We start from the raw sequence: 21,668 nt of genomic DNA, 5'->3' as shown, positions 1-21,668 counted from the left end.
CAACGATCGAAAATATCGCCACTGAGCTTTAGCAATGCACCAAAATATGTGACGATCAAAGCTTGAAACAATAAAGGTAGCAGATCAACGTAGGTCGTGACTTGAGATGGCCACTAAGAACGATCTTCGAAGCCTTGTCACGTGAAAGGCTGACACTTTTCCGCTTGCTCTGTCACGTGGGTGATGCCGATCTTGCGCCCCCCGAAACTTCCAGGCGCAAGATTTCTTATCGAATATCAAATCGCTTTTGTCACCCGAGAACCAAGATATAATCAAACGACGCCCTCCCATCCTCAAACACTTTGCAACGCTTTTGCACATCCTACACACTTCCACTTCGTCGATCCCGCCAGAACCAATCCGAAAAATACAGAGCCCCGCGACAACCGACCAAAAAACAATGTCTGGACGTGAAGCCTACCAACCACCCAGCTCCAGCTACGGCGGCGGCGGTGGATTCTCCGCTGGCCTCGCTGCCAACGAAGCCGTGGGAGGCCCGGCTGTTCAGTACGTGTGCGGTGAATGCGCCGCCAAGGTCAGCCTGACCAAGGGAGACGCCATCAGATGCAACATGTGCGGACACAGAGTTCTCTACAAGGAGCGAACGAAGAGGTACGTTTCGTGGTGATGACCGAGAGCGCGAGCACCTCCGAGCCATTTTGAGTGGCCCGGCTGGAACAAGAAACGACTGTACTGACATTGTTGTTTAAAAAAAAAAGAATGGTTCAATTCGAGGCTCGATGATCGAACGGGAAACTACACCGCGGTCAAACCACACAAGACAAGAACGCAGGTTCCTTTTGAGATGACAACGAGTCGATGGTCGATGTTAGAGAGAGAGATGTGGCATAGCGAGGGCGCTGGGAAAGGATTCTTTTTTTTCAAAACCGTCATACGGGGCTACGATCGGAACAACGATTAGATCCGAACTACAAAGCAGAACGAAACGGTCGGGAGTCAGAAGGGAAAAAAGAAGAAACATGATGCACACAGAAACGAGAAATGAAAATGATACCATAAAAAAATCTCATCCCAAAAATCATGAACGCTGTTTTTTGATTTTCTTTCTAGCCGTTACCATCCCATGCCCTCCTAACGGGTATATACATCTATAAACTGTTTGTGAACTCGATAAACTTTTCGAACTCTTCTAACGCCTTTCCGCTCTCTATACACCATCTTGCTTTCCGTACGCCTTCTTTCCATCTTTCTCCTCCCGGTCCTCGTTCTTTGATGACCGCACCACTTGGGCAAGTGTCTGCCTCACAAACACCGCTAACCACGAAAAGCGCAGCGACATTCATCAGAACGAAATGTAGAATTGGATCGTCCTTCGGTCGCTCGTTTCGTAGAATGCTCATCAAGACTTGGGCATTCTGTTTGGGCATTTTCCCACCACCGACCTGAGAAAGAGGATGTGAAGGCAGGCCAAAATCCGCCGGCTCGACGGAGAAGGTGTCGATCTTGGCCACGTACTTGGGCGGTGGCTCATCGTCGCTCGTCTCATCATCGTCGTCCCGGTCGCCCCGATACTCTGGGTTCTCTGACTCCCTTAGAAGCCAGCAGTTCGTCTTCCCCGCGCAACTGATTTCGTCGAGGTCCTCCTCTCCGCAAACCACAAGGGCTTTCGTGGCGCCGGAGAACTTCAGTGCCTGTGCAAATACCGGTCCAAGCTCTTGATATGCGACTCCGACGAGTCTTGCCTCGATGTGATCCTCGACTGGGTTGGCTAACGGGCCCATGAGATTGAATATAGTCCTCAGCCCCAATTCCCTGCGGACCGTCCCGGCATATTTCATGCCAGGATGGAAATTGGGTGCGTACAAGAACGTATAGTTTGTATGTTCATACGCCTCGGGCAAGTGTTCGGCGCTGAGAGCTTCAATCTTCGGCGGCTTGGGGGCAATCGCGTTCAGCACGTCGGCGGACCCGGACATGGATGTCTGGGCTCGATTGCCGTGCTTGGCCATCATCAGAATCGGGCTTGCGATGATGCTAGACGTCGTGGAGATGTTGAATGTAGAGTGGGAGTCACCTCCGGTCCCGACAATGTCGCAGAGACCGCCTCTGTATCTGCCCAAAGAACGCTTCCTCTTACCAACGACTCGCCTCAGGCGTTGGTTGCTGATGGGAACCGAAGCATCGCGCATGCTAGCGGCGCAACGAGCGATGACATCTGGATGTCTGTCCTTCCCTGTGGAGTGGAGTAGGGTCAGGAGAGCGGCAAGCTGTGTGCCATTGAGTTGGTCTTCGAAGGTTCGTGAGAACGCAAGTGCAATGTCCTCTGCTTTGACGTTGTTGTCAAAGGGTGCAGGTGCAGACAGTTGTTTCAGCAGGGGCGCTATAGACACATGCCGGGGAGGTGGATTCGACATGGTTGAGAGACTCGAGCTCGGATCCCTACTGTAGGAGTGTATGTGTGAGCTTGAGAATCTGGTAGGAAACGCAGCTTCTTATTGCTTGAAGATGAATCTGAGTCAACTTGTTTTTGCGGGGAGTGTAAGAGGGGTAACGTTGCAAAGCCTTGTCACGTGGGATTTCCTGACCTTCAGCCTTCCGACTAGTGTTACCATATTGAATGGCCAAGATGAGATAGCTGGTGTCCAGCAAAGCTCGGTCGGGCTGGTCTCAGTCTTGTAAGATGGAAGAAGAACAATGAATTGCAGTATATCGGAATTAGAAAACTAGTTGTACAGGGTTTTGAGTTTGGCCTTTCATCATCATCATCATCATCATCAGGCCGCAGGTATTTGACCTTAAGTCTTTGCCACTTTGTTCAAGGGGTATCTCACATTGCCGTCCAAGTGCTCCCCAGAAAAATGAATAAATCTCTGACCAATAATATCAAAAAAGCCATGCGAGTCATAATCTCGTGAAAATGCTGAATGCAAGAAGAAGCACTGCGCTCGTCCAGCCGGTGGTGGTGCTACATTGGCCTATGGTAACAGGGTGTTGTGTTCGTAGGTGATTCATCCAGACATCCACGATTTCCCCTCGGCCATAATGTCCTCTAGAAGGTCCTCCACAAGGCCTGGCATGCCCAATGAAATGTCGCCGCCTTTGTACATGCCGAATTCCAGGGCACGTCGGATCGCGGTACAAGTGGGTGAGTACCAGATGAGGTCGCATTGCTCTGTTTGAACGCGATTCTCCCAGTGATCTTTGGTTGCCTCCTGCTGCAGTAGGCCGAGGATCATCGTTGAGTAGCTTGCAGTTTCCTTGTTGCCACCGAGCTGGATCATATGATCTTTCCAGTGGTTGACATAGGGTGTGAGGTCTTTCAAAACAGTCACGCACAGAGAGCAACCCCAATATCTTTTCCGTTGTTCGCAGATGGACTGGATGCAGCTACCCTCACCAATGCAGCCATCATCCCTGTGCATCTCAGTATGATGTCTCTTTGCGTGATCGGAACGAAGGTAAAGCAGGTTACAACCCTGATGTATGCAGTAGTACGTGGTATCCTGGTCGTGAACTCCTTCCACGTGCTTCTTGAGCTCCTCGACCCTCTGGTAGGTATGCTTGCAGTTTTCCTCGGCACAAGGAAGATGTAGTAACTTCTTCTGAACCGGGGATATTGGAGAAGCCTGGATTGGTGATGATCGATAATTCATAGTCTGCGGGATCAAAGCGTTCGCGTCGTAATCAGACAACGACTTAATTGGTGAAGTAATGGGTGTAACATTGAAAGGATTGTATTGTGGTTGAGGTGGTGGTCTTGGGGGATGTTCGCCGTTGCAAACAGCATCATTGAAAACATTGGTATCGATGGTTGGAGATTCATGCGGCTCACGTAAGTTATCGAAAAATCCAGTTCCGTTGGAGAAAGGCGTTTCTCTAGCTGAAGAGCAGGCGGGACATATATGCGTGTCATTGAAAGAAAAGGGAAGACTCGAAGTCATGGAGCCTCGCAGTGAGGCATCGTGACCACTTGAAAGTGTAGAGACCGAGCTGCGGGACCCATATGAGTCGATGGTCGCCATCGGTGACGATCGCGGTGACAGAATGGCCCGCCCAGTTCTCGGCCAGCACCTGCCTAGGGGCATTGGCCATGGAGCAGAGTTGAGAAATGTGAGGCTTTCTGTGGGTAGGCGGCTCAATACACGAAGCGCCATTTGAGCGGGTGAACCTGGAGTTATGAGCTCTCGAATCTGGTTTCTAGACAAACCCGTCCGGTCGAGGTCTTGGAGAGCATCAAACCATGAAGGTTGATGTGGATTTGTATTCGTGAATTGACGATGTTCAAGAACGTCTGCGTAGTAACCCGACTGCAGTGTCGGGGTGTAGTGATCTGGTGAACGCGTAAGAATACGCGATCCTAAGGGTATCGTATATGGCCTTTCACGATGAAGATCCATCTAATCTTCTTTAGCAACGTGACAGTCAGTCTGGAGCTTGCATCATGCGGAAGAAGGCAAGCTTGAAAAGTGTTGCACTGGCGTGGGCTTATGCTTATAATGTTAATGAGTGGCTTCAAATTCAATGCAGCAGAAACGAATGAGCAATAACCATCAACGAGCGAAGTGGTAGCAAAGGTAACGAAAAAAACAATATGCGCAGCTTGATGAGCAGAAACGAGCGGATGATAGCGGACCTGAAACACTTCATGAGGGAGTCGCTCAACAATTTATAACGCCGGGAGGATCCTCGCTTTTGGCGCTGTACCAGAGTGCTCTTGAGCAGCGACATGAGCACTGACATAGTCACGCAATGAGCTCGTCGACCAACCTTTCTGCTGTTTTTGCTGTAACAAGTAGGATACCCCGGTAGGGAGGTGCTCGTAAGGGTGCAAAACACCCTGGGCAAGCGTTTGAAGGCGCTAGAATGCTGGGCCGTGGATGGTCTTTCCAGGCGAGCGATTGGACTATGGACATTCATTCATCCTAGCAGTCCGCTGGGGGTAGAGCTGGTGGGGCAGCAGGATGCTCGCCACCCTTGCTTCAGGCTATCCACGCCCATGCACCACATTGCGAATTTAGTTTTCCTCATCTCAAGCCAGCTGTTGCTGTTATATATGCAATCCTGGGTATTGGAGCTTGTATCTGCCAGCCTCACAGCCAGTCTCACGGCTCAAATTTCGGTCTCAATCGGCTGCTCTGTGAAGAAATGGCGGTGAGCCACCTATAATGGCTTTTCGACACCGGCTGCTGTGAAATTCTGTATTTGTTGATCCATTTCAGCCTCAGGGGTTGGTCGGGTTAGACGATGGGGAGGTTGGCTCGTAATCGTAGTCCCACCGAAACAGCTTGGTTTTGGCGATAGGTATTACGCACACCCACTTCTGCATCAAGAACCAGGCTATACTCACCATTGAAGTTACCCCCAATTGCCATTTGCTACTCTGTGTAGATATCTTTATAAAAGGCACACAACTAAGTAACTAATAATTTAGTTTATTCCTGTCCTTGTTAGTGTCTCAGTGCTCGTCATCTTCAATATCCTTAAGAATGTCTCTCCACTTACTTGGATCTTGTCAGTTACCATTTACCTCATATTGACACTAAGAAATGAAATGACAAATTCCGGGGGTACTTCAGTGAAATATACCTGACAGGTAGCCTTGTGCGTAATGCAGAGGTGGGTGTGCGGGATACCTATCACTTTGGTTCTGCTTCCTGAGTTGTAGCATTCCCGGGGGGCCAAAAACCCTTGCTTGGATGCGCTCGTCGTGTGTAAGCAACAATCAGTCAAGAGTCCGCAAGTATGTTTCCTTGCCGTTGATCAAGAGGGGTATAAGAGTCTAAAAGGTCTTCTTCCGTCAGTGTAGGGCACACTATAGTCATGAAGGAGTGGAAACTGGCTCTATGCTGTTCGTGTGCACTGCTCGTATATCCCGTCCCAGAACATCAGGCTCACCGGTCATCACTAGCGCTGCAAGGGCGGGCGAACCCGTTTGGGGACCCGTCTGCACCGCTTCTCAGATTGACCAGCATCAAAAGCTCTCAGAATGTACGGAGTAGTTCAACGGGAAATCTGTGACATCAATATGTTGCCACCCCGAAACATCACCTTAGCAATCGAGACTTCAATCAGCGACCATGCCACAACCAGCTCGCCATTCTTGTACTTTCCCGAGAACCACTTGCAGTTCTCGCCAGATGATTTTCTTTCCAATCTGTTTGACGTAATAAGCGTTTTCAATTCCATCTCGAGCGCCTCTCGGGGCAGGGCACCAGCGGCAGTCAATTGACCCTGCGGGCGATCAGGGGCAGAAATGCCCTGGCAAAATAGGTGAGATGGCTGCAGGCAACCAATGAACATCTTCTTCTCGCCTTTCTGCCTTTTTGCCTTTTAAATGAGATGCTCCATGTCATGATGCCGAACGCTTAAAAGAGAATAGTTGGATTTCTGATGATATATCGAGCCCAGATTCCTGACAATCCTGACCCATTTCCGGTCTTCTCAGCAGAAACCCCGTAATTTGGGAGACATCGAGACATCTTGTCTCCATCCAATCCACTTGACCGGAAATTTCAATGGAGAACATTGACTTTTTTGTCGTCTCTCAAGGACTAAATCAGCTTGTTGACAGAACATCTCCGAATTGGCTCACACATGTGAAATTTATGGCTTTATGGGTGTGTGTATGAAAGAAAATACGAGAAAATGATCCGAAGCGGAATTGCCAAACAAACAAAACTTCGGTGGAGTATATATGCCATCAGTGTCGCTTAGTCATCATGCATAGAAGCCCCTCGGTCTTGGAATGAATCCGGAATCCTGAATTCTTATATTATCTTCTTCTCGATTAATTCCCAATTCACCAGTTTCGCAATAACTGGAACTAGGCTGCCAGTCGGAACAATGCTAGCGTTTGGGTACTGGCAACCTAATAGACGCTATTCTTTGTGGAATCTGGGTAAGTGGTGAGCATTGTTGCACAATGCCACGTTTCCCGTGAAACCACACCAGTTCGAAAGCACTACATGGCTTATTTCCATCGGGACTGTCTTTCTGGCATGTTCGTCTCTCATGGATGTTAATACAATGGACTGGGAACTCGTATCAGACTCGGACTCCATCTCCTCGGAGCCGGGAAAGCATCTGCGTTGCGCGTCGCAGCCTGATTATGCGAATGAGAAAGTGGTCCAGAGAAACAAGCTACCTGCGAGATCATATCATCTTCCAGAGTCGTCTATATCTTTGAATGGCACTTGGGACTTTCATTATGCGGCAACACCTAGTCTGGCTCCTTCTTGGGACGACATTGGTAATTATCATGACTTCTCCTGGAACTCAATTGTGGTGCCAGGCCATTGGCAATTACAAGGTTATGGCAGACCGCAGTACACCAATATTATCTTTCCTATCCCAGTTTGTCCGCCGAACGTACCTACTGACAACCCGACTGGAAGCTATGTGAAGAGTTTCTCTGTTCCGGGGAACTGGAGCCCGAACTCTCAGATCCGCATTCGTTTCGAAGGCGTTGATAGTGCATTCCACCTCTTTGTGAATGGGAAAGAAGTCGGATTCTCTCAAGGTAGCAGGAACCCAGCAGAGTTTGACATCTCCTCTTTTGTGAACGGTTCAGAAGACAACCAAGTACTGGTACGCGTGTATCAGTGGTCCGATGGATCATATATCGAAGACCAAGATCAGTGGTGGCTCTCTGGTATCTCCGTTCTTCAATCCCTCTGGCGGATATGGGCTGGCTGACATGGTTGACAGGTATATATCGCGACGTATACCTACTTGCCTACCCGGATCTTGCTCGCATAGAAGATTTCTTCATCAAGACTGACCTCGATGATGACTACGCGGACGCAGAGTTGATAGTGGAGCTTGATCTGTCTCTACGGCTGACTTGCGATCTCAAAATTACTCTTTGTTCTCCAAACCAAGATTCCAAGATCTTTAGCGACCAGGTAGCCCTCGAAAGTCACGACACTAGGTGGCAGAAGAATTATCCAGTCAAAGCACCTTTGAAATGGACTGCAGAAACGCCCGTACTTTATCACGTCGAGCTAGGGCTATCGTCAAAAGGAAGGTCCCTTCAAAAGATCCAACATCGAATTGGATTTCGGAAGGTGGAGATCAAGAAAGGCCTCTTGACAGTAAACGGGGCGCCCATTCTGCTCCGTGTTGTCAACCGACACGAACATCACCCGGACTTTGGACGAGCAGTTCCAGTGGATTTCCTCCGAGAAGATTTGGTGCTCATGAAGCGGCATAACATCAATGCTATGCGTTGCTCGCATTACCCGTCTCAGCCAGCGCTATACTCTCTTTGCGATGAGCTAGGACTATGGGTCCTGGACGAAGCAGACCTTGAATGTCATGGCTTCAACGACGCTGTGGCACGAAGTCTCAGTGGCGCCGAAGGAATGGACTACGCACAGCGAAAAGCTTTGACATTCGACCACGCTGCGTCTTTCACATCTGACAATAAGGATTGGGAGACAGCCTATATTGATCGGATGACACAATTAGTACAGAGGGACAAGAACTTCACATGTGTCATCATTTGGTCTCTCGGCAATGAATCGTTCTATGGCCGCAATCACAAAGCCATGTACCAATACGCCAAGAGGGTTGATCCGTCACGCCCAGTACACTATGAAGGTGACTCCAAAGCCATTACCACGGACATGTACAGCTACATGTATACGTCGGTGCCAGATCTAGTTTCTCTCGCCAGAGAAGAAGGAGTTTCGCCTGATGGATCGTACGAGAAACCCATCATTTTATGCGAATATGGCCACGCTATGGGAAACGGTCCCGGACTCCTCGAAGATTATCAAGCTGCATTTCGCGAGCATGAGCGACTCCAAGGTGGCTTTATCTGGGAATGGGCCAATCATGGCCTCCGAAAGGCATCTGACGAAGTCGAGGGAAAGGATATTTTTGCTTATGGTGGCGATTTCGGTGATGTGCCAAATGACGGAACTTTTGTCATGGATGGGCTATGTTACAGCAACCATACTCCCACGCCTGGTCTAACGGAACTCAAAAAGGCGATTGCTCCCATCAGAGCATGGTTTGAGCCCAACAGTGACAAAATCACCGTGGAGAACAGATTCAATTTCAAAACCCTCGAGGGCTTTGCTGCACACTACGAGGTCGAGGCTCTTGCAGATACGTAAGTAACCGTCAAGATCCAACAACATTCTTTCGATGCATTGACTAACCTGTGAAGTCGGGAGCTTCTGACTTCTGGCCTCCTCGACATCCCGAGCGTAAATCCCGGATCAGCAAGCACAATCGCACTTCCTAAGGAAGTGCTTCAGTACCGTGGTTATGCGAAGGCTGAATGCTGGCTGACCGTTATGTTTACACTGAAGGACAACTGCGCATGGGCAGATTCAGGACACGAAGTCACTTTTGTCCAACATCAACTCAATATCAAGCATCCTCTCTTCGACAAACCTGTCATCGCACCGAAACCCCAACCTCTGGATGTGAGCAGTACTCGTCAATATCTCAGTATCGCCGGCCCCGACTTTTCAGTATCCTTTGACAAGATCCACGGCCTGATCAAGTCGTGGACTTTTCGTGGCACTCCTCTCCTCCATGAACCCGAATGGCCCGTTGGTCCTATTCAACTCGGGTTTTGGCGTGCACCAACCGATAACGATGCCGCATGGCAAACAGAGCGGTGGAAGCACTGGGGTCTGAATTCATTGACCACACAGCTCCGCGCCTTTGACGTGTATCATCCGTCAGTCGACGAGACGCAGGTCAAAGCGACAACCTACGTCGGTCCCCCAATACTGGCATGGGGATTCCACGTTGAAACCACGTACCGGATTGGAGCCACTGGCACGATATCTATCAGGGTGCACGTCAAACCCGTAGGTTCGGCCCCAAAGAACCTGCCTCGGGCGGGGTGGGACTTCCAACTATCAAAAGTCTTTGAGCACGCGAGGTGGTTCGGCCTCGGACCTGGGGAGTCGTATCACGACAAGAAGTCGGCGCAGAGAGTCGGTGTTTTCGACGCGTCCATTCCCGCGCTGCACACGCCGTACGAGGTACCCCAAGAGAATGGGAATCATGTCGACACGAGATGGGTCGAGGTCCTCGACGGCCGAGGTATGGGTATGAAGATCACGTTGTCAGGTGCAAAGAGGAACCCCGCTACCTTCCACTTCGCGGTGTCGGAGTACCCGGCGGCCGAGCTGGAGAGAGCAAAGCATGGACCTGAGTTGGTCAAGGGTGATGCGATATACCTGCGTGTCGATCGGGACGTGTCCGGCGTTGGTACGGGGGCTTGCGGACCGGCCATCAAGGAACAAGATCTGGTCCGGTGTGAAGAGATGGAGTTTGAGGTGTCCCTTGAGCCGGTCCTCCCATAGATATGAACTCAGTTGACTGGCCGACATCAATCAGGAATTTTCGGGCCGCTACAATGGAGCACTTGCGACAGCACAATATCGGGCTGGAGTTACCGAGTATTTAAACTCGACAGGCAAAAAAGGCCTTTCAATTGCGGACGCACGCTTTTTCATTGATTCTCTCTCTCTTGCTCAACATTCCTAACCACTCGGGTCTTTTTGAAAGGATGTCAGCCTCGTTTTTTTGGGTGCCGTATATCCGACTCTCAGTCAGACCCATGGGAACCTCGGCTCGTAAAGAGTGATACCATCCCATATTACGGACGGAGAATGCCCGAGATTTCCCAGTTGGAATTGCCAAATACTCCAAAAACATGACGACGCGTGTTTGCTGCGGAGAGCAGACATGTACTTCTCTCTGTCGGTTAATACGGTGAGATTCCTACGGGAGTTTATCGTCGTGACTGTTGTATAGGACGTTCCCAATTTGGAGGTACCCAGGGTCTATGATAAGAAGATACAAAATTTAGACTGTTGTACCTGGCGGTGTATCAATGCTGGTATCCAGAAAAACAAAACCAAAAACATGAAAAACCTAAACGTCTTGGTGGTTGGTGCTGGGATCGGTGGGTTACAGACGGCCCTCGCCCTCGCAAAGGACGGTCACAATGTGACGATTTTTGAATCCGTCAAACAATTCATGGAGGTGAGTCTCCCATCAAGGAGGACCTTTTGATTCTGGCCCGTTGGACTCACAGACTCATTTCTCTTTCTTTTTGTCTCCAGGTCGGAGCCGGGATCCGGGTACCTCCCAATTCATCACGACTCGGCCTCTCTTGGGGGGTGGATTTCGATTCCATCAAGAAGGAAATTTCCATGGGTAATCTGTTCGCCGACTATCGAGACAAGACCCTCGTGGAGATTCCGTTCCACGATGTCCAACGTCGATACGGTGCACCTTATTATTTTGTACACCGGGCCGATTTCATCGACGCTTTGGTCCAGGCTCTGGACAAGTACCCGGACAAGATCAAATTAAGAATGAATACGAAGGTGGTCGAGTATGATTTCGACGAGCCGGCGCTAAAGACGGCCGACGATGTATGGTACCATGGTGATTTGATCATCTGTGCCGACGGTATCAAGTCCGCGGTCAGGAATGAAATCAATGGAACTCGGATCGATCCTGTCGATACCGGCGATGTCGCGTATCGTATCTTGGTCCCTGCGAAACCTCTATTGGAGGATCCTCTGACCTCACACCTCGTCAATAACCCATGGGCCGTACATTGGATGGGACCCGAAGGGCACGCGGTCGGTTACCCTCTGAGGGGGGGTGAACTTTACAACATCATCATAGACATAACTCATTCGACCGACTTGGGTGTCCCCGTGGGGGAGGACGAATGGAAGTCACAAGCCGACAACACCGAATTGGTCAAGAGGTTCGAGGATTGGTGTTACCCGGTGAGAAAACTTTGTGGGTTGACCGGTCAGTACCTCAAATGGAAGTTGGCGGATTTCGATCAACTCGACCGTTGGGTTCACCCTTCTGGGAAAGTGGCCTTGCTGGGGGACTCTTCACATCCCATGATGCCTTACCTGGCCCAAGGAGCCGCACAGGCCACGGAAGACGCGGCCACCCTCCAGGCGGCTCTCTCACACCACCAGGACGTCCCAGGGGCTTTACGGGCCTACGAAAAACAAAGAAAACCGAGGGCGGCATACATCGCCAAAAACACCCGAGTCATACAAGAATGGTTACACCTTTACGACGGACCAGAAAGGGACCGTAGGGACGAACTCATGAAGCATGACAACCCACAAAACCCGATCTTCTGGGCCGACACGAATCGAAAGGATTGGTTGTTTGGTCATGATGCCCGGAAATTACTGGATGATGATGGTGGTGATGATGCAGCATCGAAAATCCCAGATCTACCTCCTTATCCGGCAAGGGAAGCTTCAGTCTATCTCAATAATGACAACGGAAACAAATCACACGCCAACGCCAGGTTGAATTGATCAAACACAATTGTGTACTCCCATATAAAACATAAAACATAAAAGCGAAATGCAACATCATTATTGGATTCGGATACTCCTGTACCATGACCCATTAAGCCAGACAATTTCCATGCATGTAAGTTAATCTTGTTGTTGTTGTTGTTGTTGCTTGATCTGACCATAACCTCAATATTCCAATCCAGCAGCTTACCACTCCAGCAACTGTGGAAAGCTTGACCTTCGAGAAAACCTTTCCAGACTCGGACTCTCACTGACTCCATCCAGAGCATCACACAAAGCTTCCGCTTCGGTATCGATCTCGGCCGTTCCTGTCACCCGAATGGCAGGCTGTAGTTTCTTCTTTGCCATCATTTCACACCTTTGATGTTGGGCCAGAATCGCAAACAAGTCAATGGTACGCCCTGTGTTGTGAGACACGTTAGTATTGCAGAGGGGCAAAAGCTTGGTACCAAGCACGGCCAGTCTCTTACCTCCACATTGGTATGCAAAGTATGAACCAGAAGACTCTTGAGTCGTCTCATCGATTTTGGACAATTCGATCAGTTCCCTTTCCAACAACCACTTCCACCTCTGTACTGTATTCGTCGGGATCTGATGGTCACATTGCTTGGCATAGATGTCGCACCTGACGACAACCTCTTGGAAAGTGTGCGGTAACAGAGTCATGGTGCACCAAAGATCCTGGTCCAGCTCCTTGACCAGACTGAGAGGACCGAGAAGACGTGCCATTTTCGGTCGACGAAAGCCAGAGAACCAACCGAATGGGTTTTGTGACCATTGAGACTGACTTGAAAATTTGTTTGCTACATCATCATCATCACATCATCATGTCGTGATCAGTGACAAGTATGGTATTCCTCTGTGATGATGATTGTACTTACCAAGGTGTTTCCAATTGACGGCACACGTCACGTCCATCCCGTCGACCCATCGGCGACTACCCATCTCGACGTGTGATTTGACATTGTTAAAGGGTAGGTTCATGGTGCTCGCGTCGAAATTGACAAACACCAACCCTTCCCGCGTGACTATCAGCTTCACCTCCCACAGGCCATTCTCCTTGGGCTTGAATCCCGGTGACTCGTCGAATTTGGGTGCCTTGACCAGTTTGCCGGCGTCGTCGTATTGCCAGCCGTGGTACTTGCAGGAGAAACGGGTGGACGTTCCACAAGATTTGCGAACAACGGTGTAGGCTCGATGTCGACAGACGTTGTGGAAGGCACGAAGTCTGGTGTCCTTGCCGAGGACGACAAAGAAGGAGATACCGGCCACATCGAATGCATGATAATCGCCGACCTTGTCAAACCTGCTTCGATGTGTAACATACAGCCACGTCTTGAGCGCACATTAGCAAGCCATGATCCCTGGAGTTCAAGTGTGACATGTCACACACGGGACGAGGCATGGCATGGCGTACCTTGCTGAAGAAGGCTCGCTTCTCCAATTGAAACACATCATCATCCGACATGGCCTCTTGGCTTATGACGCTTCCTTTTTCTGCCTGGTCGAGACCGGACGAGCTTCTGCTGTGGTGGGTGTTTTCTTGTTGAGTTCCAAGGGCGACATTGATGAGGTTCACAAGCCTCCGACCAAAGAGGTAAGCTAGACATGAAAAGATGAAGACATATGCAGGAAACGACCAGTGTTGCCACGAGAGGTGGACGGACGAAGTGGTGTTGATCGTCATGTTTGTACGAATTGTGATGGCGAGAACAAAGAGAGGAGAGGATGAAGATGAATGGACGAGAGACGCTGCAGATGAGATATGCTGTGTCTGTGTCAGGGTGTCAAGGGGTATGATAAGCAAAAAGTATGATTTTGTAGGTTGTTATCATTGAAAAGAAATCTGAAAGGGCTGGCTGGCTGGCTGACAATGAATGGGGATTGGGTCTTATTCGTATAATTATCTCTCTTCTGTTTCTTTCGCCCCTCCTCTAGACTCCTGTATGGATACGAGGTAGAGTACTCCGTATTCTGGAGAAGAAGACAACGAAAAGGGTTCAATGCGCGCGCTGCCCACTTGATTTCCCATCACATGTTGTAGTAAGTGTTTTAGATCGGGTAATTATAGCAACTTCCTTTCCTGCTCGTACTGGGGTAAGAAGTTCGGATCCGAAGGGGTCTTCTGGTTTTTTGTGGCTTGCTTCACTGCCACTTGTCTAGTGACACCACGTTTCATTTCTTTTGGTGATCTATTAGTTATCCCGTGCATGGTGCATTGATAAATGGGGATTGCGATGGGGATGGGAGGATGAGATGATATCAAACTGGGGTCTTTGGCCTGACAGGAACTAGAAGCCGGAGTCGCGCGCCCTACGAAGCAACTAAAAAACTGGGAATGTTGTGGTGCGCTCGATGGCTCGATTTGGAAATGCGATCCCTTCGCTTCGGAAAGTGATGTTTATCAGGGTTCGTGGTGATGTGATTCGTGGTTGATTCGGTGGCTGATGGACATTGTCATTTCATCATTGATCCTCAGACAAAGAAATGACTTTGATGACTTGAATGATTGATGGATTTGATGTCATGACTGGTTTAATCATGGATCCGAGTAGAAAGGATTCCAGAGGTTGTCAGTTTTGTGAGGGTTTGGCGGGGTATTTTCTTGTTTCTCGAGTCAAGCATTTTTGGTGGCGTGAGTTTATTTATTAAACGTCAAAAGAACTTCACCGACGCCGCCATAGTACCAAGAAGAGCATCAGCAACAATGATACGACTTGTGGGCGTAGCAGATAGCACATGCTCAGTCATTTTTCATTTTTCTCTTCTTTCTTGCAGTAGTTTTCTACTCTTGGCTTGGTATGTGATGAGAATAAAAATCAATTACGTTAGTAGTTACACAAAGTGTGTGATTCGGAACAGATGATTCAGAATTAAATCACATTGTCCATATCAAGATACAAACAAGTCCCACGCACTGACTACGATATCTAAACCTGGATGATGATGGGTAAGGTAATATGCCTGCCTATGAAACCCCCCCGCGTCCCAATTGACTCGCCCGTGCGTGGTGGTGGATACGGTACATCCATCTAGAACCCCCCAGTCTGTATTCGAATACCTCTTTCGGTAAATGGCGTTGTAGGTCCTACGGATTGAGATCTTACTCAACTCACTTTTGGGAGAAACATGATTATCGTGTTATCACTCAGGGACTCTAAGGTTTCGGTACCGATACCAGATTCGTAGATTTAACCTCGAGTCTCGGTGTCAGTTACTACAACTTACAACGAGTACCCGAGTTGACTGCTCTGGATACAATAACTCGTCCAGGGGCCAAACAGATTATATGAATCTTTTTGAAGTCATCATTCCAATCCCAGTACTCTATTCTATACTGCCACTGATAAGACTGATAATTCGAATCCAACAATGGACGCTACAAAAACCCTCCCTGCTTCGTGGTACACTTCTCAAAATTTATACAATCTCGAACAACGAGCGGTCTTTTACAAGTCATGGTACCTGGTCGGAGCGGTACCTCGGTTCGCCGTCGACCGTGAAGTCGACTTTGAATTCGCGGGTGTCGAGGTGACGATTCATCATGACGGCAATGAGAATTTCAAAGTCGTCAGGAAATCAGATGTAGGTTCTTATCTACTGGACATTGCCGTCTCCTCCCGGACTTGAGCACCGTGATGTCAAAAGACGACGGAGAGGCGTCACAAACGAGGCGAAAGAGACTCTTTACTGACAACATGACCTCAAGGGCCTCGAATTAGACCATCACCTCACACCAACCGGCCTCCTCTTCGCCACCGTCGACCCCTCGGCACCATCCTTTTCGCAATGGTTCCCCCCTTCTCTCCTGGACCTGTTGTCCGGCTACGACTTCCGCCGTCTCCCGTACCGTCGCACCATCAAGTACCCGGGCCGCTTCAACTGGAAGACCATGGTCGACGGGTACCAGGAGTGCCTGCACTGCCAGTACACCCACCGCAGCTTCAGCGTCAAGTACCCGCCCACCTTCTACGAGGTGCACAACCACGGCACCTACAGTCGACACATTGCCGACCCGGCCAAGCCGGACGACGGCCTGTTTTTGTTCTTTTACCCCATCTGTACTCTGAACCTGTACGGCGGCGGCATGAGTAGTTTCCGAGTCTGTCCCGGCGACAAAGTCGGAGAGACCAGGATGGAGTTTGATTATTACTTCGACGACGGTAGCGAGGGAGGGGGGATGGAAGGCTTCGAAGACTACTTCAAGTTTGTGAGAAAGGTGGCCCTCGAAGATTACGAGCTGTGTGAGGTCGCACAGAGTAATCTGGAGAGAGGCATCTACACCCAAGGGGTGTTGAATCAGAAGAAGGAGAGTGGTGTTTTGCGTGAGTCTTTCTCCATTCGTTGCCTCTTTTTCTTGTCCTGCCTCTTTCCAGACGTCCAACTCATTCCTCTCCCACGGTCCAATACGCTGACATTGTCCTCGGCTCACAGATTATCAACAACTCACAAGAAAAATGGTTGTCGATAAATTCAAAGAGGAAGAAGCTGAAAAGAACTCGCTCACACCGGCGAGTAGCAGGGCCAGTCATGGTTATGTCTCAGGACAGGATGACGTCTCTGTATCGGCTTGATTGACTGTGCCTTTTGCAATCATCTTATAATTATGATTTGTCCACCTCTCCTTCTGAAGTATCTGTCTTGGTGTTTACTTGTCGCTTATGCTCCTCTTCTTCTGCCAAGTCAATCTGTTTCAATATGAATGCAATCGTCGCGTCTCGTGCTTTGTCCAATTGCCGCAGTCTCTGCAGAGGCATTCCACTGTAATCGACCTTCTTGGCCGGAGACGCGTTCGGATTTGTTGATGTTGGACTAATTTGACTCGATTTCTCACCGCTCTCCTGCTGAGCCTTTGCTGTCTTTTCAGCAAGTAAACCCCTGAGTATGACGATACTGTTGTCCCTTTCCGCGAGTTGTCTCGCAAGTTTGGCCCGTTGAGCCTCATCCACCACTTCTGGCGACGGCCCCGTGCTAGGGGTTTCCCGAGACGCCATCTTTTGTCTCTTTGCCTGGCCCTCTTGTCGTGACTTCCATTTGCGTATCGCGTCCCACGCAACCATTTCAATGTGCGTAAAACGGACCGGTCCAAGCAGGATACCTCCGTACCAACGCGCCACAACGATGACTCCCTCAACGTCGAGATCGATCAATACGCGTTCGAGTCGTTTGCCCGCGTACTTCTCACCGTCATCGTCAGACCCGACCGCGTACACCGGTTTCGGGGCGACCGATGTGGTGGCAGGACCGAGCCCGAGTGTGCGTTGCGCCGATGGCCGACGCCACGCCACCATGCGGTGGTCGGCGGATGCAAAATCGGGATGAGACTGGCACGCTTTCACCGTCGACGTCAGAGATGCCTGTTTGGTGGTTGCCTGACCCGACGACGTCGAAGTTGATGTGGAACTTGTGAGAGGGTGGAAATGTGCGACAAAAGTTGACGAACGGTCCAAGATTGGCGCGGAGGAAGAGAATTCAGCTTCGTCACTGGATTCATCTGCCGGCGACAATGGCCGTTTCTGAGATGCTGACATTGTAACTACTGGCTATTCCACGTCAAGTATCGGGCAACAGGATTGATCGTATCATTTCACCAGAAAAAGAATATTGTAGTAATTTGACCTTTTGGTCTGGTTCAAGACATTCCGGTAGCGCATCCTATTTTCACCGTTTCGTTGATGAATGAGCTAAGTTGCAGGAAAGAGATGGTTGAATCTCGAGTAAATTCGCGAAGCCATGATTGTTGTTGATCTGGGAGTCATTAGAGTGCTTTCGGAACAAAGATTCTCACTGGTCTGCCAACAGACCACAATATCTCTATTCTCAATCCTTACGAAGCGTCCAACGGGCATCAGCTACGCCACTTTCTTCACCTTGTTTGATTCTAGATATTCATGTATCAACAAGACCTTGAAGCTATTTTGTTACTATCTGGTAGCATCGACTCGGGGGTATTAGAAGTCAGCTTCCTACTTGATTGCTCAGCAGCCTGAAAGTCCGTCTTCTGGCAATCCGTCTGCTGCTTTGCTGACAACGTAAGCTCATCGAGACCTTCTTGGTTTCCATCATTCGTCGTCTTTGTCTTCCTTTCGATATCATGGCTTTCAGCATGATGATGGCACATGATGTTGTCGCCAAATCGCTCGCACTGCACAGCAACGTCTCCAGCTTCGAGAGCACTGTGTTGATGGACGGATGAAAAACACACCTTGACGAAGGAGCTGGACTACCCGCTCTTCCAAGCCCGAAATCATTATCTCGATCGTCCGAGTGTTCTTGACCACACTCCAAAGTTTCTTGCTGACCTCCTTGAATTAAACATTAAGTATTGCAATCTGCATTTGAGACCTTGCTGTTCAAGATCTTCATGTGAAGTAATCTGGCCTTCCAACTTGAAAGACACTTATCATGTGTTGTGGTCGTGAGCTCATTCGTCATTGTCAATATGGTCGTCCTTGGACTGTTTTCGTGGGACAGGTGTGTCTTTCGGGGCATCTGTTGAAGCACCAATACGGCCACTTAGTGACTTGGTCCTCAATACCGAATCAGGTCTGTACCATTGACATCTTAGGTCCAGCAAATAGAGTCTCGGCAGAGGTGGCTGAGGCCATCGAGTCGCCTTTGATAGGTTCGAGAAATGTTTCAGTGCTGCCGTTTTGATTGTCTTTCTCCATCCACTGGTTCGTCCGACATGCAGATGGTCTGCCAGTTACGGGATGTTGTGAGGAATACCTCTGGTCTTGGCGAATTTGTTGAGGCAATGGAAGTTCTGGTCTTGTGGCGCATGGAAGCCTAGCGTGTCCAATCTCTTTCTTGGTGAACGTGAGGGGTTCTTGGTCATATTTCTCTTGGATTGTTGGTTTGCCATGGTCTAATGATGTCTTAGGAAAAGTGACACGGGTATTGCCGGCGCGCTCTGCGGCTTTGTTAATCTTTGAGTGATGGACTGTTGTTCTGCGAATTCTGGCAGTGCGAGTCCTGGGTGGCTTCTCTGAAGTCACGATGCACTTTCGAATGGCTGTAATCTTCGCATTGGCCTGACCCTTGGAAGAGGATTGCTGGTGTAGACGATCAGTAAGTTTGCTGGTACCACCACCAAGCTCGAGCATGTCAGCCCACTCAAATTCATCCTCATCATCAGATGCGACCGCACTCTCATTGTTGGCATTATTGTCGAACTTCAGTGCCTTTTCAATCTTCCGGCGAGGCGGTGCTGTGATCTCCTGCACTTCGCTGATGACAGCCAAGGGACTGATTGACGTAGTGCTGGCATGGCGCGAGTATTGTCTGCGACCAGATGGGCGGATTGTCTTTGGTGGAGAAAAGCGGATGGCCGCTGGAGGTGAGACAATTGAGCTCTCCCCATCAGTGCTTGGACTTGTCACGCTAGCCTTGGACAAATTCGAGTCTCGTCTGTACTGGCTTGACGATTCTCTGAACGAGCTGTCGGTACTTGAAGCTGCTGACGGGAAGAATCCGCGGCTGACTTTAGTGCCAGTGATTTCATCAATGGAGGTGGAACTTGTCGTGCTTGCAACACTGTTGGTGCGTGCATGCTGTGCCTTGAAGCCACGCCATATCTCTGCGTCCATACCTGCAGGGGGACAGTCTCCAAGGTAAGCAACGACATGGTCCTTGAGTTCATGTAGGCTGCGCTGTGCATGCTGCATTTGCCATTCCTTTGGCGCATTCACGGAACGTCGATACCTTCCAAATCCCGTCATCTCCGGTAGGTTGATGACAGGATAATCTTTGTACTCCCATTCTCCATTGCAGCTGTAATTTCTCTTTACCGGGGCATTTTCAGTCTCACATGCAGGGACAGCTGGACAAGCACTCGAGAGCTCTTGGGGAAATGAGGTGACCATGGGAGAAGACATGGATCGCTGGCAAGAAGGTCTCGTAGCCAATATGAGAGAGTCGTCGTTGGACTTCCTTCGGTTTGGTCGGCTTGGGAGAGAGGCACTGTGAAGTGATGCTGGCGATCCTGCGGTCTCCCAATTAACAAACCTCGCATGCGGCGACACGAGGTCAGACACTCACGGTTTGGAACTGGTAAGACAGTTTCGTTCACAATCTCTTTCACCAGGCGGAGCGATTCTTCGACTTCTTTGTACTGGCGCTCAAGAATCTTCTTCTCACTCTTTTCCGCGACGGCTGTCCAACATCTCCGTAAGTTTGAGGTATTCCAGTGCGACGATAGCATGAGACCACTTACCACGGCCGACAATCCATTTCTTGAATCCATCCCAAGTGACCATTTTTGTGGTCCTTGTCTGTCAGTGCCAGGTACAGGGAACCCAGGATCTCGGTATGGAGAGGAGGAAGGCGGGTGAAGGTTGTTGGTGACAAGAATGCTTGTTTGAAAGCGAAGATAGGAAACGTCGCATGCGAGGTTGTTAACTTGGTTGTCATCGACAGCCTCGATCGCGGTTGAGATGGTTCGATGAAGGGACAATACCATGTAATAAAACTCCCGAGTGATGCAAACAGTAAATGGATGACTTGTATGCATGCCAAAGCTACAACAAACGGGCAGTGAAACGATTGTGAATACCAAAAGGAGGGTGAAGCAGAACGAGTGATTGTGCCTCACGGCCTCATCCATTGATCTCTGTATCCGCAGTCGCGTTTTGAAGGCTCAGTGAATAACTTCCTGCCGATTCTGCTCAATCTCATTCACAGTTTTCCTCTCACTCTTCTTTCACTTCTTTTCAAGCACAGCAAGATGAAGTCTCAGAGGCCGCAAAAACTTGATCGAGCATTGACTGATTGATGTCATCACCGTTTTGTCTTCACTTTCACCTTCGCAACTCTTCAATAGGACAATGCTAAGTGTCTTGCAGCTGATTATGAATGCCTTCTGGCATGAATTAGAAAAGTTTGAGCGCGGAAAACGAACATCAATACTACCATCTTGGATTGTCGGCAAGATACAGGGACAGACCTTGGTTTAGAACAAAGCAGGTCTTGGACGAAATACTTATCACCAGTGTACCAGCCCATCACACAGGCTCTTCAACCTCGCCAATGATGGAACATGTTGCACGAATTCCCTTGTAAAGTGTGAGTATCACGCATCTGTTCTTTGTTTGACACAAGCCAGCAACAAAACACATCGCTTATACCCACCTCGTGTTAACGGTGTGGTTTCCAATACCGACATCTGCACAGAAGACAGAAACGAGATCTACTTCCGTCACCCGTCAGCATCAATGGATTACACGTCAATTCGCCATGAGAGCCACATACCAAGTTTTGTTCAAGCAAACACAACCCGACAATCCCGTTTTCTCCTTGGCTGGAAAACCGGATCTATCAGGTAGGTCCTATATTTGGCCGCTGACTGGTGTGTGGACTTAGCTGAATGCG

General features: G+C 49.5%; 6 protein-coding genes across 7 annotated transcripts; 4 read left to right on the top strand and 2 right to left on the bottom strand.

Annotated features, from left to right (window-relative positions):
- Nucleotides 1–245: 245 nt before the first annotated feature.
- PV06_09967 (uncharacterized protein) lies at nucleotides 246–1,073 on the top strand. Its single transcript, XM_016411453.1, has 2 exons — nucleotides 246–612; nucleotides 720–1,073. The coding sequence occupies exons 1-2, from the start codon at nucleotides 401–403 to the stop codon at nucleotides 742–744; spliced, it is 237 nt and encodes a 78-aa protein (XP_016258207.1). The 5' UTR covers nucleotides 246–400; the 3' UTR covers nucleotides 745–1,073.
- Nucleotides 1,034–2,450, bottom strand: PV06_09966 (anthranilate phosphoribosyltransferase). The gene has a single exon (XM_016411452.1). The coding sequence runs from the start codon at nucleotides 2,373–2,375 to the stop codon at nucleotides 1,110–1,112; it is 1,266 nt and encodes a 421-aa protein (XP_016258206.1). The 5' UTR covers nucleotides 2,376–2,450; the 3' UTR covers nucleotides 1,034–1,109.
- A 4,306-nt stretch (nucleotides 2,451–6,756) lies between these two features.
- Nucleotides 6,757–10,816, top strand: PV06_09965. Of its 2 annotated transcripts, XM_016411450.1 has the most exons (3): nucleotides 6,757–7,612; nucleotides 7,669–9,079; nucleotides 9,137–10,816. In XM_016411450.1, exons 1-3 carry the CDS (start codon nucleotides 6,973–6,975, stop codon nucleotides 10,290–10,292), a joined length of 3,207 nt encoding a protein of 1,068 aa, XP_016258204.1. In that variant the 5' UTR covers nucleotides 6,757–6,972; the 3' UTR covers nucleotides 10,293–10,816. The 2 variants fall into 2 exon arrangements, with proteins under 2 accessions (XP_016258204.1, XP_016258205.1); XM_016411451.1 differs by lacking the exon at nucleotides 6,757–7,612 and having other exon boundaries at nucleotides 7,636–9,079.
- A 41-nt stretch (nucleotides 10,817–10,857) lies between these two features.
- Nucleotides 10,858–12,334, top strand: PV06_09964 (uncharacterized protein; the record flags this gene model as incomplete). Its single annotated transcript, XM_016411449.1, has 2 exons — nucleotides 10,858–10,977; nucleotides 11,058–12,334. The coding sequence occupies 2 exons, from the start codon at nucleotides 10,858–10,860 to the stop codon at nucleotides 12,294–12,296; spliced, it is 1,359 nt and encodes a 452-aa protein (XP_016258203.1). The 3' UTR covers nucleotides 12,297–12,334.
- Nucleotides 12,335–15,671: 3,337 nt separating this feature from the next.
- PV06_09963 (uncharacterized protein) lies at nucleotides 15,672–16,873 on the top strand (the record flags this gene model as incomplete). Its single annotated transcript, XM_016411448.1, has 3 exons — nucleotides 15,672–15,884; nucleotides 16,009–16,624; nucleotides 16,734–16,873. The coding sequence occupies 3 exons, from the start codon at nucleotides 15,672–15,674 to the stop codon at nucleotides 16,871–16,873; spliced, it is 969 nt and encodes a 322-aa protein (XP_016258202.1).
- Nucleotides 16,874–18,841: 1,968 nt separating this feature from the next.
- PV06_09962 (uncharacterized protein) lies at nucleotides 18,842–20,557 on the bottom strand (the record flags this gene model as incomplete). The annotated part of the gene is made up of 3 exons (XM_016411447.1): nucleotides 18,842–20,283; nucleotides 20,340–20,453; nucleotides 20,515–20,557. 3 exons carry the CDS (start codon nucleotides 20,555–20,557, stop codon nucleotides 18,842–18,844), a joined length of 1,599 nt encoding a protein of 532 aa, XP_016258201.1.
- Between the last annotated feature and the right edge of the window lie 1,111 nt (nucleotides 20,558–21,668).

This window comes from Exophiala oligosperma, assembly GCF_000835515.1.
Source record: "Exophiala oligosperma strain CBS 72588 unplaced genomic scaffold supercont1.11, whole genome shotgun sequence".
NCBI classification, from domain to species: domain Eukaryota; kingdom Fungi; phylum Ascomycota; class Eurotiomycetes; order Chaetothyriales; family Herpotrichiellaceae; genus Exophiala; species Exophiala oligosperma.
The sequence above is the reverse complement of the archived record's forward strand: the minus strand, read 5'-3'. Positions and strand labels throughout refer to the sequence as shown.

What these genes read in the sequence shown, in the direction of transcription:
- PV06_09966 (XM_016411452.1), bottom strand. Translation starts at nt 2,375, where the DNA reads ATGTCGAATCCACCTCCCCGGCATGTGTCTATAGCGCCCCTGCTGAAA.
- PV06_09965 (XM_016411450.1), top strand. Translation starts at nt 6,973, where the DNA reads ATGGATGTTAATACAATGGACTGGGAACTCGTATCAGACTCGGACTCC. An exon ending in AGATCAGTGGTGGCTCTCTG is followed by an intron (nt 7,613 to 7,668) that starts GTATCTCCGTTC and finishes CATGGTTGACAG; the next exon opens with GTATATATCGCGACGTATAC. An exon ending in GTCGAGGCTCTTGCAGATAC is followed by an intron (nt 9,080 to 9,136) that starts GTAAGTAACCGT and finishes TAACCTGTGAAG; the next exon opens with TCGGGAGCTTCTGACTTCTG.
- PV06_09967 (XM_016411453.1), top strand. Translation starts at nt 401, where the DNA reads ATGTCTGGACGTGAAGCCTACCAACCACCCAGCTCCAGCTACGGCGGC. An exon ending in TACAAGGAGCGAACGAAGAG is followed by an intron (nt 613 to 719) that starts GTACGTTTCGTG and finishes TAAAAAAAAAAG; the next exon opens with AATGGTTCAATTCGAGGCTC.